The following is a 16,755-nucleotide window of genomic DNA, read 5'->3' as shown; positions in this document are numbered from 1 at the left end:
GAGAGAAAGAGACCAGACTAGAGCACTGCTTGTGCTGCTGGGGATTGAACCTGGGACTTAAGAACCTCAGGCTTAAAAGGCTTAAAAGGCTTTTGCATAACCATTATGCTGTCTCCCTAGCCCTCTCTTTTTCTCGGGTCTCCCGCTCCTCTCTCAGTTTCTCTCTGTCCTATCCAGTAAACTGGAAAAAAAATGGCCTCCAGGAGCAGTGGATCCATAGTGCCAGCACTGAGCCCCAGCAGTAACCCTGGAGGCAGAGAGAGAGAGAGAGACACTACACCACCAAAACTCCTTTCAGTGGGGTGGGGTCTGGCTTTGGCTTAAGCCTGGGTGGTGTCCTTGACAAAACAAGCACACTACGAAGTGAGCTATCTTGCTGCCCCAGGCCTGAATGTCTGTGACCAGCTTTCTGCTGGCTCTTCCTGCTAGCTTTTCCTCAGTGGTAGCTGGTCAACCACTTCCTCTCTCACGCTCTGAAGCAGAGAAACCCAGACTCCCTCAATTCAAAGTGTCAGGTAGTATGTTTTAAAATAGCCACCAAAGCCCCAGACAATCCAGTATGTTGATTTCTCGTGTCTGTTTGCCATCCCTTGGGTGTGTAGGGTCTGATCATCTCTGCGTGGAGTGGAATGACCAAGCTGCCTTCTGTTAGGCTTTGGGCCTGCGGGCAGCCCATCCAGATGAAGGAACACAAAATCCCCTCTCCTTATAGGCAACTGTGTTGGGAACATACCTGAACACAGCGACTGTAGTATGGTTTGTTTCTTTTGTCCTTGGGCTGGAAGTTCTGTTAGCATGGAAGTCTTGCCCTCCCCAAGCTGGTCCTAAGAATCTGTCTTTCTTCAACCACTTGACTCTTCAGAGAAGGCTAGAAAATGACATGCCTGTGTTTTCACATCTTTGTGCAAATTAATTAATTAACTAAAAAAACGGGGGGGGGCCCCAGCCGTAGGACTCCCCTTGTGCTGCCCAGCGGCTCCTGTGTGCACCGGGGCTTAAACCCAAGGCCGCAGTCATGACACGGCATACGGTTTTACCCCCCAAGCTACCTTCCAGACCCAGAGCTGATATTTTAATTTTACTATTTGCCAAACTATTTAGGGGATGTGCAAGGACCTTACTACCCTTGAAGAGTTTGAGGTCCTCTGGGGTGGGTAAACACAGGAAAATACAGTGGTCTGGGAGGTGGCGCAGTGGATAAAGCATCAGACTCCCAAGCAGGAGGTCCTGAGTTCAATCCCCGGCAGCACATGTGCCAGAGTGATGGCTGGTTCTTTCTCTCCTCCTGTCTTTCTCATTAATAAATAAATAAAATCTTAAAAAAAAAAAAAAACTACAATAAAGCAACAAGGGCAACAAAAAGGAAAATAAATTAAATAAATAAATAAATAAAAATGAATTAAAAAACAGGAAAATACAGTAATTGAGAGAGAGAGAGAGAGAGCTCACATCTCAAACATGAACTAGCCTTGGCCGTCGGCCGTCTGCGAAGACTTGGGTTGAGGGTAGAGGACTAGGCCGCGCTGACCGCACACTGGCTGCTGGTGAGGGAGGGAGTCAGCGACACCTGCTGCAGGAGGGAGACGGGTCTTCACAGCGGCTGCTCGCCGCCCACCTCCTGCATGGCTGCTGAGCTCGGCTGCGAGCCGAGCCGATCGCCTCAACACCGTGGGGCGTGGGGGCAGAGCAGAGGAGTGGCTGGCTGTGGCTAAGAAACTGAAGGCATGTTGGCACTGGCTCTGTTGGTGGCAGACCCGGCCAGGCCATGTGTGACTCTGGTGGGAAAGCTGCTATTCATGCTTACCTGTTTCCCTCTGAAAAATGGCCAAGTATTTATTATTATTATTATTATTATTATTATGTATTATTGGATAGAGACAGAGAGAATGGGGGGAGATAGAGAGGAAAGAGAGAGACGCCTGCAGCCACTTGTGAAGCTTTCCCTCTGCAGGTGAGGACCAGGGGCTTGAACCTGGGTCCTTGAGTACTGTAATGTGTGTGCTTAACCAGGTGCACCACCGCCCGGCCCCTGACCGAGTATTTTGTACAAGATACAGTTTGGGGGGCTGGGTGGCGGTGCCCTCATTTGACTGCACATGCGCCATGAGCAAGGACCTGGGTGCTAGTTCCTGCTTCCAGCTGCAGGGAGGAAGCCTCAGGAGTGATGAGCATGTTTACAGGTCTCTCCCCCCCCCTTCCCCTCCTCTCTCACTTTCTCTCTATCCTATCTAATAAAAATATAAAGGGGATCGGGTAGTAGCACAGCGGGTTAAGTGCACCTGGTGTGAAGCGCAAGGACCGCTGTAAGGATCCCGGTTCAAGCCCCCAGCTCCCCACCGGCAGGGGAGGCACTTCACAGGTGGTGAAGCAGGTCTGCAGGTGTCTTTCTTTGTCCTTCTCTGTCTTCCCCTCCTCTCTCCATTTCTCTGTCCTATCCAACAACAATGACATCATTGACAAGAATAATAATAACCACAACAACGATAAAACAACAAGGACAACAAAAGGAAGGAAATACATAAAAAATTAAGTTAAAGAAAAGACACAGTTGGGGCTGGGCAGTGGCGCACCTGGTTAAGCACACACATCACAGGGCACAAGGACCTGGGTTCAAGCTCCTGGTCCCCACTTGCAGGGGGAAAGCTTCATGAGTGGTGAAGCAGTTCTGCAGGTGTCTCTTTCTCTCTCTATCTTCCCCTCTCAATTTCTCTCTATCTCTAGCCAATAATAAAAAATAAGAAAAAATATAATTTTTTTTTTTTTTAAAGACACAGTTGATCTCATTGTTGAAGTCCCCAGTGTGCAAACAGTTCCTCCTGGTTCAGTGGGAGAGTCTGTGACTCCTCGCAGGAAATCAGGAGTGACGTGGGCCCCCGGGGACATGGCACGCTGAATAAGGAGTCAGCATCTTCCTGTGTCCTGTGACGCCTGAGCAGACTTTTCGAGTAACTACGACTTGCTTTGTGGCTCATGGGCCATGGAGCTCCTCTGCTTCACACTGTATGGGCACATCTGTGCTCAGCAGGACTTTGCGTGTGGACACTGACGTTGGGATTTCACAGCCTTCCCGCATGTCATGAAGTCTTTGATTTTTTTTTTTCCCCTCCCATCACTTGAAAACGCACTGTATGGGGGCCGGAGATAAGTCACCTGCTAAGACACACACTGGGCCACGAGCAGCCTGAATGTCAGTAGAGCAGCAGGGCCAGGCCACCCGGCCACTCCACGGAGCGCCCGCACAGGAGAAGCTTCGCCCGTGATGGAGGTGCTGTGGTGGTGTTCTCTCTCTTGCTCCCTGTCTCCCACACGTGAGAAGTAAAAAGGTGCCCAGGAAGAAGGTGGCACAGTGGGCAAAGCATCGAGCTGCCCCCTCCATGCTGAGAGAAGCTCGATGCTGTGTTCTCTTCTGCTCTCCTGTCCCTCTGCCTCTCTCTAAGAAGCAGGCAAGGAAGGAAATATAGAAACCACACTTAGCTCCTGAGGTACAAAAACAAGAGGCAGATCCTATTTTAACCTGTAGACCATACTTTAGGGACTCTTTCTTAAAGGTCTTAAAATTAATCTGGGGGGGTTGTAAAAGTTCCAAATTTGATTACATTTTATTTATCTAACCATCTCTTTGCCACCAGGGTGATTTTTTTATTATTACTATTCCCTTTTGTTGCCCTTGTTGTGTATCGTTGTTGTTATTGTTGTTGTTATTGATGTTGTTGGATAGGACAGAGAGAAATGGAGAGAGGAGGGGAAGACAGAGGGGGGAGAGAAAGACAGACACTTGCAGACCTGCTTCACCGCCTGTGAAGCGACTCCCCTGCAGGTGGGGAGTCGGGGGCTCGAACCGGGATCCTTACGCCGGTCCTTGTGCTTTGCGCCACATGCGCTTAACCCACTGCGCCATTGCCCGACCCCCAAGAACTGGTTTTCTAACTTAAAGAAACTGTATAGCTCAATCTTTCTTTACTATGTCTGTTTAAAAAGCCTGCTCTTACACCACAGCTTTCCAGTCTTTGTGTTCAGCTTCATGTAAATTACTCCTAATATACTTCAGCATCTCTCGTGACCACTGATGCCAGGGGTAGTCTGTCTGTCTATCCAGGCTGGGCACTTAACTATTCATTTGTTTTATTGTACACTCCTTGAAGATAAGAGCAGTGGCATTGAAATGATTTCCGTCAAAGAGAAATCTATTCTGGGTTTGTGTTTTCTTTTTTCTTTCTTTTTTTTTTTTTTCCAGAACACTGCTCAGCCCTGGCTTATGGTGGTTAGGGGGTGAACCTGGGGCCTCAGAGCCTGAGGCATGAGAGTCTGTTTGCATAACCATTGTACTGTTTCTCTCCCCCCCCCTTCTTTGGGAGCTCCTGTCTCAGACTACCCCCAACTCAGATTTTGCTCAGCTTTGTTTCTTGCTTGAATGAGTAGCTGATTGAAGCTTAAGCCCCAGCTGCTTGTGACGGGAAGGGAATTATGGAGATGCACTATACTATCCCTGTCTAGTCGACCATTATTAAATCACTAGTAATGGAAAAGAATCTCTCTCAAAACAAACAAACAAACAACCCCTCCCCCTTTTACTTGCCGTGACCCTATAAATAAGCCTGTGTTCCAGCCTGGAAACCTGAAAGCCCAGTCAAACTGGGACACTTGCTCCTAATTAATAATAATAATTCTAGTCCTAAAACTTAGAGTTGTTTTTGTTTGTTTGTTTGTTTTTAAATTACAGATACAAGGCAGGGGGGTGGTTCACCCTATAGAGCGCATACATTGTCATGCATGGAGACCCAGGTTCGGGGGAAGCTTCATGAGTGCTGGAGCAGTGCTAAAGGAGTCTCCTTCTCTCCACCAGACAAAGAGTGGCCACGGTGGAATCATTATGCAGACTCTAAACCCCAACAGTATCGCCTCGGTCTCAGCGCCCGAGTCCACACAGTCATCCTCGCCACCTGCCTTGGGATCTTGGCACGCTCCACTCTGGGGCTCCGGCGGGCTCCCTACCTGCCGCCCGGCCTGGGCCGCTGGACTCGCTCCGAGTACTCTCCAGAACTTAGAGTTTTAACTTCTTGACCATACTGCCCTCTTATGTGAGCCATCATTTACAGTATTGAATCCCCATTAGCTAGTAGTTTTAATTTTCCGTTAGCTGTGTTTGTGTAGTCTGGGGCTGGAACCCCGGACTCGTGCATGTGATGTGCTCTGACTCTGAACCCATCCAGTGCCTTCCTTTCTTTAATAAACTTTTTATTCAGATAATCATAGATCCACATGCAGCTGTGAAATAATAACAATGAGATCTCTCTTTTATCTTTTTTGTTAGTTTGGTCGGTTTGCCAGCACACTGTTCACTGGTTTATGGTGGTGTCAGGGATTGAACCTGCGACTTTGTAGGCTCAGGCATTAGTCTTTTTGCATAATCAGTTTGCTGCCTTCTCAGCTCTGATCTCAGGATTTATTTATTTTACCAGAACGCTGCTGAGCTCTGGTTTATAGTGGTGCAGGGAATTGAACCTGGGACCTAGGAGCCTCAGGCATGGGAGCCTGTTTGTAGAACCATAATCCTCTTTCCTGCCCTTGGTCTCAGGTGTTTATTTTAGGGTTATCACTGGGGCTTAGTGCCTGCACTACAAATTCACTGCTCCAGGAGTCCGTTTTCTCCAATTTGTAGTTGTTGTTATTGGATAGGACAGAGAGAAAGAGAGGATGGGGAAGAGAGAGGGAGAGAGAAAGACAGACACCTGCAGACCTGCTTCACTGCTTTGTGAAGCAACCCCCCTGCAGATGGGGAGCCGGGGGCTCGAACTGGGATCCTTACGTTGGTCCTTGCGCTTCGCGCCATGTGCGCTTAACCTGCTGCACTACCACCTGATACCCAGTCTCTGGTGTTTTTACTCAGTTTTCCTCAGTAGTAACATCTTGCAAAACTAGAGTATACAGTATTGTAACCAGGATATTGGCATTGATATAATTCACTGATATTATTAATATTTGCCTGGTTTTACTTTTATCCAGGTACATGTGTGGCCATACAATCTTATCACATCTTCAGGTTTTTAATTTTTATTTATTTTTTTTAAAAGAGATTTATTTATTTATGAGAAAGATAGGAGAGAGAGAAAGAAAGAACCAGATATCACTCTGGTACATGTGCTGCCGGAGACCGAACTCAGGACCTCATGCTTGAGAGTCCAATGTTTTATCCACTGCACCACCTCCCGGACCACAGGTTTTTTATTTTTAATGAAAAAATTTTCCCAGCTGATTAAGAACTTGAATTTGGCAGAAATATGTTATTACCTGGACCTTTTCAGCACACACCAGTGAGTAGCTCAAGCATCATCCTTTCTCTTTCACATGTAACTGTTTCACCATGCACAAGGATCTGGGTTCCAGCCCCTGCTCCCCACCTGCAGGGAGCAGTGTACCACCACCCAGCCCCTACCTCAACCCCTCTCATATTTATTTATTATTTATTTATTTATTTATTTATTTATGGTGATGCAGGGGGTTGAACCTGGGACTTTGGAACCTCAGGCATGAGAGTCTCTTTGCAGAACCACTATGCTGTCTCCCTTGCCCAACCCCTCTCTTTTTATGCTAAACTAACATTGTTTGCCGGTACCTTCTACACCTCCCTCCATCTATCTATTCAGTGGTCCTCCCAGGACTTCAGGACAACTGTTGTGGCCCCCTAGATGATTTTTTTTTCTTCCAAACTACCTTTACTTTAGCTATTTCTCATAAGCTGTAGCTTCCAGATTCTTTTTTTTTTTTTTTTTTTAATATTTATTTTATTTATTTATTCCCTTTTGTTGCCCTTGTTGTTTTATTGTTGTAGTTATTATTGTTGTTGTCATTGTTGGGTAGGATAGAGAGAAATGGAGAGAGGAGGGGAAGACAGAGAGGTGGAGAGAAAGATAGACACCTGCAGACCTGCTTCACCACCTGTGAAGCGACTCCCCTGCAGGTGGGGAGCCGGGGTTCGAACCGGGATCCTTATGTCGGTCCTTGTGCTTTGCGCCACGTGCGCTTAACCCACTGCGCTACAGCCCGACTCCCCTCCAGATTCTTTTTTTTTTTTTTAATTTAATTTTTAAATTTTTATTTATTTTGCCTCCAGAGTTATTGCTGGGGTTCGGTGCCTGCACCATGAATCCACTGCTTCTGGAGGCTATTCCCCCCACCTTTTAAAAACTATTTATTTATTCCCTTTTGTTAAATTTTTAAAAAATGTTTATTCCTTTTTGTTACCCTTGTCGTTGTTGTTGGGTAGGACAGAGAGAAATGGAGAGAAGAGGGGAAGACAGAGAGGGGGAGAGAAAGACAGACACCTGCAGACCTGCTTCACCGCCTGTGAAGCGACCCCCATGTAGATAGGGAGCTGACGGCTTGGACCGGGATCCTTATGCCTGTCCTTGCGCTTCACGCCATTTGCGCTTAACCTGCTACGCTACTGCCCAGTACCCTTTTTTCCCTTTTATTGCCCTTGTTTTTTTTTTTTAATCAGGTTTTTTTTGTGTGTGTGGTTATTATTGTTGTTGTTATTGATGTTGTTGTTGTTGGATAGAACAGAGAGAAATGGAGAGGGGAGGGACAGAAGAAGCGACCTCCCTGCAGGTGGGTAGCCAGGGGCTTGAACCTGGATCCTTGCGCTGGTCTTTGAGCTTCGCGCCATTTGCACTTAACCCATTGCGCTACCACCCGACCCCCAGCTTCCAGATTCTTTCCTGTCTCGATCTCTTTTTAGAGAGAGAGACAGATCTGGTTTTCCCCTTTGCTGAACACAGAGCTTAAATATAACCTGGCTAGTTCGTCCCAAGATCTGTCTTCTCGTTAGTGGAGCTTTTTTGGAAAACCAGGTCACCCGTGCACGCACAGCCTGTCCTTTTGTCTCCTGTGTGCTTCTTGATGAAAAATAAGTGCCTGGCAGTTTACACATTCAGTCTCTGTCCCTCCTGCAATTCCATTATGTAATAGAGGGAGAAGGGGTATTGGCAAGTGGGAGATAAGTGGTTGAAGCCGGAGAGCAGATGTGATGGACTCAGTGGGTTCAAAGAACTGAAAGTCCCTTCCCGGGAGAGAAAGAGGACTTGTCAGGAAGGAAAGGAGGGAGGGAGGGGAGGTAAGAGGTTGCTGCCCTGGAGCAAAAATCGGGACAGAATAAGACAGGCGCAAGGACCGGCATAAGGATCCTGGTTTGAGCCCCCGGCTCCCCACCTGCAGGGAGGTCACTTGACAAGTGGTGAAGCAGGTCTGCAGGTGTCTGTCTTTCTAGGGGTTAGGACTGTCAATGTGGACATCACATTAGATAACAAGACCAGAAACTGCCAGTTTACTGAGCACCCCAGATAGTCTCATTTAATGTCTCCAAGTTGAGAGGTGGAGCACTCACTATCTGAATTACATGAGGAGTGACTAGGATAAGCTAAGTCTCCGTCAGCACGTGGCAGATTGTGTGTGTGGTTTCAGGGACGGATGACCAAGCTGTTTATGAACAAGAAGACAGTGAGAGAAGGTGAGCTCAGCAGACGTGACGCAGCCACGAGCGGAGGGCTGCCTTGGTATTTCCAAATACAGAGAGAGCCTGGGAAAGGGGATGAGACTTTGTTTTTTGTGGGTTTTTTTTTTTTGTCTTTTTTTTTTTTTTTTTTTTAAATATTCCCTTTTGTTGCCCTTGTTTTATTGTTGTAGTTATTATTGTTGTTGTTTTTGATGTCATCGTTGTTGGATAGGACAGAGAGAAATGGAAAGAGGAGGGGAAGACCAAGAGAGGGAGAGAAAGACAGACACCTGCAGACCTGCTTTACTGTCTATGAAATGACTCCCCTGCAGGTGGGGAGCCGGGGGCTCAAACCAGGATCCTTAAGCCGGTCCTTGCACTTTGCGCCACCTGTGCTTAATCCGCTGCGGTACTGCCTGACTCCCATGGGCTGATACTTTGCTTTTTCTCAGAGTAAAGAAATTTACTCAATGGAAATTTGTCTGTGGCTTGGAGCTATAAATGGCAAAGCTTATTAAAGGAAGTGCCCTGTTGGCAGATAGTTAGAAAGCGCTTTGGAGAGCTCTCAGGTGCAGGGCGTGTCAGTCAAGGCAGCAGCAGATTGGAGAGTCTGCCTCTCTTCCTGTGAGAGAACAAGGCATCATCTGTGGGCAGCGCCAGTCATTGGACAAGCAGCAGTTCCTTGTTGCTTATCACGTCCCTGCTGGGACCCAAGCACACCCTCCGCAAACATTTGTATTTGTACCCACAATATTGAGTGGCCTTGACCCTCAGATGAGGACCCCTATCCAAACCTGTTCTCTTCTGCATTCATCTATTCCTGCCACTGTGGATTTACTCTTTCTGAGGAATGTACTGAGAGTTCTGTGGTTCTTGGACAGTTTGTCTTTCCCATCTGCTTGCTTGCTTTCTTTCTAAATTTTATTTATTTATTAGAGACGAAGAGAAATTGAGAGCTATGGGGGACATAGAGAGGGGAAGAGCTAGAGCAACAGAGAGACACCTGCAGCTCTATTGCACCACTCATGAAGCTTTCCCTGCAGGCGAGGGAGGACCAGGGACTATAACCCGGGTCCTTGTGCACTGTAGTGTGTGTGCTTAGCCAGGTGCGCCACCGCCTGGCCCCCTTCTATCAGCTTTCGTATCGGGAACATGTTAAAATTTAAAGGAATCAAGTCTTTGAGTTGGTGGGAGGTCCAAAAGGTGTCCAGTGAAAACCGCTGTGTAAGTGGAAACACCGCTCGAGGCATTCAGCGTTCAGGTCTGAATTTCTTACCCATCTGAGTACCGCACTGAGTGCCGCGTCTGCAGCCTGGTGCTGTTTCTGAGCAGGATCTCAGTCATGGGCCACAGCGCTCATGTTCGGGGGTCGCCTTTTCTGCCACTGCGGAGGGAGTCAGAGGGTTAAGCTGGGGGCAGGGTGGGTTTTTGTTTCTTGCATTTCTCAGTATCTGCCTATGTTTTACTTCGCCCACAGATTGGGGACCACAAGTTCAGTGCTCACCGGATCGTCTTAGCAGCTTCAATCCCATACTTCCATGCCATGTTCACAAACGACATGATGGAATGCAAGCAGGACGAGATCGTGATGCAAGGGATGGACCCAAGGTACTGGCCTTCCACTAGGGATGAGGTTCATGGGCTGCCCCCAGCTCCAGGTCAGCCTTCTGCTCGGTGCTGGCTGGGCGCCAGTGACAGAACCACTATGGGGCGTAGCTGCACACACAGAAGGCTGCCAGTAGACCAGCCAGAACCTCAGCGCCGGCCTAAAGAGAGGCCTGGGTGTTCACTTGCTCTGTTTTGGCTTTTGCTTCTTTATTTATTGTGATCTTAGTAAATGTCACAATTGAGAAGAATTTTTTTATATGTATTTATTTTCCCTTTTGTTGCCCTTGTTTTTATTGTTGTAGTTATTATTGTTGTTACTGATGTCGTTGTTGGATAGGACAGAGAGAAATGGAGAGAGGAGGGGAAGACAGAGAGGGGGAGAAAAAGACACCTGCAGACCTGCTTCACCGCCTGTGAAGCGACCCCCCTGCAGGTGGAGAGCCGGGGGCTCGAACCGGGATCCTTCTGCTGGTCGTTGCCCTTCGAGCCATGTGCGCTTAACACACTGCGCTACCGCCCGACTCCTGAGAAGAATTTTTATACGAGTTTTGCTTTATTAAAGTAATATGAATTAGAGTTCTTTTTCTTAGCTAGGACTAGGTTCTCTGTATTCTTGTGTCAGCCACATGACCTGACTCATTTGCACATAAGTGTGTTCACTCATCTTCCTTCTCACCAGCCTAACGGTGTTGTCTACTAGAACCTTCTACAGAGTTGTACATAATCTTTCAGTACTATCCAGAGTGAAAGCCACTAGCCACATGTAACTATTGAGAATCTGGTATGTGGCTAGTGGCTACTCTACGGACTAACAAGTGTCAGGAAGGTGACAGGTATTGCAGCTATTTCATGGACGAGAAAATGACATCTGAGGAGATAGAACCCAAGGTTTTCCCAGCAGAATTCCATGCACTGTCCATAACAAGCAATCCCAAATGTCGCTAGTGCCGACGTTGACATGTTCTACTCTAGACGCCTCTTAGGGTCAGGATACGATCATGTGACCCCTAAAGGTCACGTCACCTAGGCTCTTATTTAAAGTTGTCTTTATTTTGTAGTGTGCCTTTGTGAACCTTGAAAGGAAAAAAAAAGATGTCTGTATAAATTAAACGACTTTTAGTGCAAGTTTATAACTGAGGTTACAACTTTATTATCATTATTATCATTTTGAGCTTCTCCCTGATAGCCTTAGCTGTGTTTAAGGCTCACTGCTCACTTGCTCTGTAGCCGGCATTGTCATGGGGCCTGGGAATGCAACAGCAGTCAGAACACAAGATGATGACAAGCAGTGCTGGAGAGACGCTGAGTAAGGGCGTGGCTGAGCGTCTGGGCGCTGAAGGCGAAGAGTGGAAGCCAGCAGAGCAGCAGCTGCTGGCGGGTCACTGGAGCCTGGCCAGGCCCTCATCTCGGAGTGACCGTAACTCCTCGCAGCTGCAGGGCTCCGGCTGGGGGTGCTTCCCAGGCAATGGTGGAGCTGCTCGTTGTCCTGGTGAAAGAGCGGATCAAACAAATACGAGTTACTCGATTTTATGACGTGAATAATAAAATAAAGGCCTCGTTTAGTCTAAAATTAAAAAGTAAAGCTGTAAAAACAAGCAAATGAAGGGGGGAAGCTGAGGTGTTTCTTTTGTTCTTTTCTTTTTGTTTTTTCCCCCTCCAGGGTTATCTATCGCTGGGGCTCGGTGCCAGCACTGTGAGTCCACGGCTCTTGGCGGCCATTTTCCCCATTTGTATTGCGTAGGACACAGAGACGTGGAGAGATGAGGGCAGGTAGAGAGGCAGAAAGAACACCTGCAGACCTGCTCTGCCACTTGGGAAGCATCCCCCCTGCAGATGGGGAGCTGGGGTTTGAACCCGGATCCTTGTGAGGGTCCTTGTCCTTAGTACTATGTGGGCTTAACCTGGTGTGCCCACCCACCCCCCCAGCTGTGGTATTTGAAGGCGATCAGGAAGGGCTTTTTTTTTTTTTTTTTAAGACTTAGATATTAACAAGAGAGAGACAGAGGAAACAGGAAACCAGAGCAATGCCAGGGATCAGACTGCGGGTCTCATGGTTATGAGTCCGTTGCTTTATCTACCACCACCCAGGCCATGGCAGGGCCATTGTAATGAGACATGAGAGCCAAAGCATGAATCAAAGTGAGTCTTCTGAGGGGAGGGAGGAGCTCGCCAAACGGAGCTGCCAGTTCAAAGGCCCTAAGGTGAGAGTGTGCTCAGTGCTTTGGAGTGAACCGCTGTGAAAGGCGGAGGTATCAAGTAGGAAGCAGACCAAACCGCACAACCAGAAGCCTCAGGGGGACTTGGGCTTCATTCCCAGTGATAGTTGGAAGCCAGAAAAAATGCTGGCCATCTCAGTAGCCCCCAAGTGCTCCAAGGTAACAGTCGTTTGAAAACCATTATTTATGGCGGCGATAAGACGGGAACAGCAGCTGTAGCTCCTGCTGCAGGAGATCCCAGCACAGTCACGTCCAGAATCGCTCCCAGCAGCCACTCAGGAGATCCCAGCACAGTCACGTCCAGAATCGCTCCTAGCAGCCACTGAGGACAGTGACTGGTGTGGCGTAGAGGCGTGGAGAAGGGCTTTGACAGCGGCATGTGAGACGGAGTTCTCCACATAACATGTGCATGTAGGCACACACACACTAAGACCAGACCCAGAAGCGCCACCATTGACGGAGGGGAGAGATCACATAGACTGCTTTCTCTCTCTGGGATTTTCTGGGATAGAGATATTTAGGCAGTAAGAGCACCTTACAGAGTAAATCGAGTCACTGGCTATGGTGAAGTGGGTTCTTACTGAGGACAGGCTAAGTGGGGTTTAGAGTGGGACCTACCTGCCGCCTGGCAGCTCCCCTGGGCCAAGTCTCCCGGGGACCAAGAAGCCCATGTTTCCTCTCTCCTCTAGTGCCCTGGAGGCTCTGATCAACTTTGCCTACAATGGCCACCTCGCCATCGACCAGCAGAATGTCCAGTCCTTGTTGATGGGGGCGAGCTTCTTGCAGCTGCAGAGCATCAAAGACGCCTGCTGCACGTTCCTCCAAGAACGGTGAGGTGGTGGACGGGACCTGTGGCGGGAAGGAAGCAGACTGTCACCTGTGGAAGCCCTGCTCTCCAACATGGCTGGCTTTACTAGCTACCCGCTCAAGATTCTGCAAGATTATAAGATCGGGGGACATAGTTCTGTGCCCATACGTAGTGTGTGCTAGTCACTGCGGCCTTTCCACCCAGGTCCTGTGCCCTGTCTCCCGGAGAGAACCATGGTTCTCAGAGTCTCAGAGTCAGCTGGCCCACCTTGCTTTTTTCTTGTAAGTTATTAGTGTTGATAGTCCACATTGAGCAAAGCCATCTGCCGATTGTACTTTACCTCTTATTTCACTTAACACATACAGTCGCCTCTAGTCCCACCCACTTTTTCCCAGATGATACAGTCCCACCCCTTTTTACTGCAGAGCGGTAAACTGAACGTGTGTCCTGTGCCTTTTGTATCCAGCTGTCTGTCAGCGGTATTTAGGGTGTGCCCGCATTTTGGCTGTTGTAAGCGTGAAGCTCCGGTAGAGGGCGCCCAGCTCCCCTGAAGGGTGTTGGCAGCAATGTACCCGAGGCCCTTTGTTCCGTTTTCCTGTTTTGTTGTTGTAGCTCTTTCTCGTAAGTGAGATCCTAGCTCGTCATGGTTTTGGACCACATTCCTCTGTGAAGCGTTTTCTCATGTGTCTGTGGGTCATCTGAATGCGTCCATTAGAGAAGTGTCTGTCTGGGCCGACTGGCCACTTTGTTACTGGGCTGTTCGTTGCCTTGCTGTCGAAATGTGGGTCTTGTGTTTAGGTTTTCAGTATCGATCCAGTCAGCCATGTGGTCGGCAGACATCTCTTCCCAGGGTCTCGGTTGCCCTGTCATCGTCCTGGGAAGGTCCTTCACAGTGTAGAAGCTGTCTGATCTGATGCAGTCTCATTTGTTGATTCTTTAGCTTCCCTTGGCCAGGGGGGTGAATTTCCAAATACATCTGTCATTAAGATCCTGAAGCGTTCCACTTATGTTTTCATCTGTGCGTAGTCTCAGGTCTGTTAGTCTTCTGAGTGAACTTCGGTGTCTGTAGTTAAGGGACGGCCTAGTTTGCATTTTTTGCACTTGACTGACTTGTTTTCCCAACACTACTTGTTGAAGAGGTTTTTGCAAGAAAACCTCGCTGGATGGTTCTGCGCACCTTTGTCATATATTAGACGTCAGGATCCGTCTCTGGACTCTTCTGCTGGTCTGAGTGCCTGACAGTGTTCCAGTTACCGTTGCTTTAATGGCTTGGAAGGTGACACAGTGTATAAGAAATTAAACTCTTGAACATGAGGCCCTGAGTTCAATTCCTGGCATCACATGTGTCAGATGTGTCAGAGTGATGCTCATTCTCTCCCTCCCTCCTTCCCTCCCTCCCTCCCTCCCTCTCATCCCCCTCCTCTTCCCTCCCTCCCTCCCTCTCCTTTTGCTTATTAGTGAATAATTAATTAAGACGTTTAAATGATAACAATTACCACTGAAATCAGGAGTGTGGGGCCCCAAAAAGGCCTCTGTTACGCTTTAGGCCGGACAGGGTTATATAAAGGGAGTGAGCTGGGTGGGAAATAAGCTTTCTAGTGCACTCTCTCTCTCTCTCCCCTCCCCTCCCCCTCCTTTTAACATTTATTTTTTATTATTGGGGGTTGAGTGGGGAACCAGAGAGGAGCCAGACAGTGGCGTACCTTATTAAGTACACGTAACACCAGGCATAAGGACCTGGGTTCCAGCCCCAGCTCCCCACCTGCAGGGGGAGTACTTCATGAGCGGCGAAGCAGATCTGCAGGTCTTTTTCTCCCTCTGTCTCCCCTCCTTTCTGTTTCTGTCTGTCCTATCAAATGAAAATAGGGGGGGAATAAAGGGGTGGTGGGGGTAGATAGCATCATCGTTATTCAAAGAGACGCTCATGCCTGAGGCTCTAAAGTCCCAAGTTCAGTCCCTCACAGTACCATAAGCCAGAACTGAGCAGTGCTCTGATTTAAAAGGAAGGAAGGAAGGAAGGAAGGAAGGAAGGAAGGAAGGAAGGAAGGAAGACAAAGAAAGAAAGGAAGAAAGAAAGAAAGAAAGAAAGGAAGGAAGGAAGAAAGAAAAGGTAGATGGCCTCCAGAAGCAGTGGAATCATAGTGTAGGTACCGAGCTCCAGAGTTATCTCTGGAGAGAGAGATTGAATGAACGAGAACCACATCCTCACTCTGGCACTGCACATGCAATGCCTGGGATTGAATCAATGTTGTGAGTCCAACATTTTATCCACTATACTGTTTCCTAAGTTACCAGAAATAACTTTTCTTGAAATTAGTTTCAAAAAGTGCCCAATTCTTCTTTTCCATCTCCTTGTTTTCCTCTTACTATTTTTACGCCAGTAGTGCAGTGCCTACTTCTTTAGGCTAAACCTTGGAAGAACAAGCCTCACAGCTGTCTGCCTGTACCTGGCCTGCTGCTACTCGGCTTTTCTCTGCCCGGTGTGACCAGCCTGTAGTCGAGCTGAGCTGGCTCTTCCCTCTAGGCTGCTCTCTCTCTCTCACTGACTGCCCACAGCCACTCACCTTGCTCTAGATCTCTCCCTTCCTTCCCTCTAGGCTGCTCTCTCTCTCACGGACTGCCCACAGCCACTCACCTTGCTCTAAATCTCTCCTTTCCTTCCCTCTAGGCTGCTCTCTCTCACTGACTGCCCACAGCCACTCACCTTGCTCTAAATCTCTCCCTTCCTTCCCTCTAGGCTGCTCTCTCTCACTGACTGCCCCACAGCCACTCACCTTGCTCTAAATCTCTCCCTTCCTTCCCTCTAGGCTGCTCTCTCTCACTGACTGCCCCACAGCCACTCACCTTGCTCTAGATCTCTCCCTTCTGTGACTTGCATGGCCTTCCTGTTGCCTTCAGGCCTTCAGGGACTCATCCAGATTGTACCTTCTAAAATCTCTCCGCCACATGCCCTAGGGAGCAGGCCATTGTGTGCTCGTGTAGGGGCCATGGAAGTGACCTTGAAATAAATAGATCACTTAACGGAAGCAAGGCCAGAGTGCTCCTCAGCTCTGGCTTACGGTGGCACCAGGCGTTAAGCTCAGGACCACTGGAGCAATAGGCATGTGACTCTGTGCACAGCCCTCACACCACCCCCCAACTTGTCAGGTTCTTTCTTCCTCCTTCAAGAAGATCTGAAGGTAAAAGGCACTTTTGAACCTTTGTTTGTATGTATGTGACACTGGGACATTGTAGATGTGCCATTCCATTGCTCTCAGGTCAACTTTTTTGTTCTTTTTATTTCAGGTAGTGAAAGAGGGAGAGACACCACAGTATCACTTCACCATTTGGGGAGCTTCCCCCAGTTCTGAGGTGTTCTCATGTGGTACCAGGACTCAGTCTGGCCCCCTGCAGATAATGTAGTAAGATGTGAATTCTACCAGGTGGGCTATCTCCAAGCCTTTAGACAACCTTTTTTTTCCTTTGTTGTTTTTGTTTTTCCTGTGTTGTTTTGTTTTGTTTGGCATTGGGACCTTGCACTATAGGCTTCTGGGCCAAAATTTTCATTCTTTTATTTCAGATAAGAGAGAGGAAGACATATCACAACGCCATTTAACCGCCCGTAGAGCTCTCCTAGTACTCTAGTGCGCCTA

The 16,755-nt window shown here is 48.2% G+C and overlaps 1 protein-coding gene across 4 annotated transcripts in view; it reads left to right on the top strand.

The window, feature by feature from the left end:
• Positions 1-16,755, top strand: part of KLHL18 (kelch like family member 18) — a 69,182-nt gene that overhangs the window by 28,011 nt on the left and 24,416 nt on the right. For 2 of the 4 annotated variants that reach the window (XM_060204800.1, XM_060204799.1), the window contains exons 2-4: positions 9,969-10,099; positions 11,760-11,792; positions 13,005-13,145. In XM_060204800.1, the coding sequence (XP_060060783.1) occupies positions 9,969-10,099; positions 11,760-11,792; positions 13,005-13,145 (305 nt within the window). The remainder of the gene's footprint in view (positions 1-9,968; positions 10,100-11,759; positions 11,793-13,004; positions 13,146-16,755) is intronic. The other 2 variants (XM_060204802.1, XM_060204801.1) reach the window with 1 other exon arrangement.

This window comes from Erinaceus europaeus, chromosome 12, assembly GCF_950295315.1.
Source record: "Erinaceus europaeus chromosome 12, mEriEur2.1, whole genome shotgun sequence".
In the NCBI taxonomy this organism is placed as follows: Eukaryota; Metazoa; Chordata; class Mammalia; order Eulipotyphla; family Erinaceidae; genus Erinaceus; species Erinaceus europaeus.
Note: the sequence above shows the minus strand (reverse complement) of the source record. Positions and strands in the feature narration are given on the sequence as shown.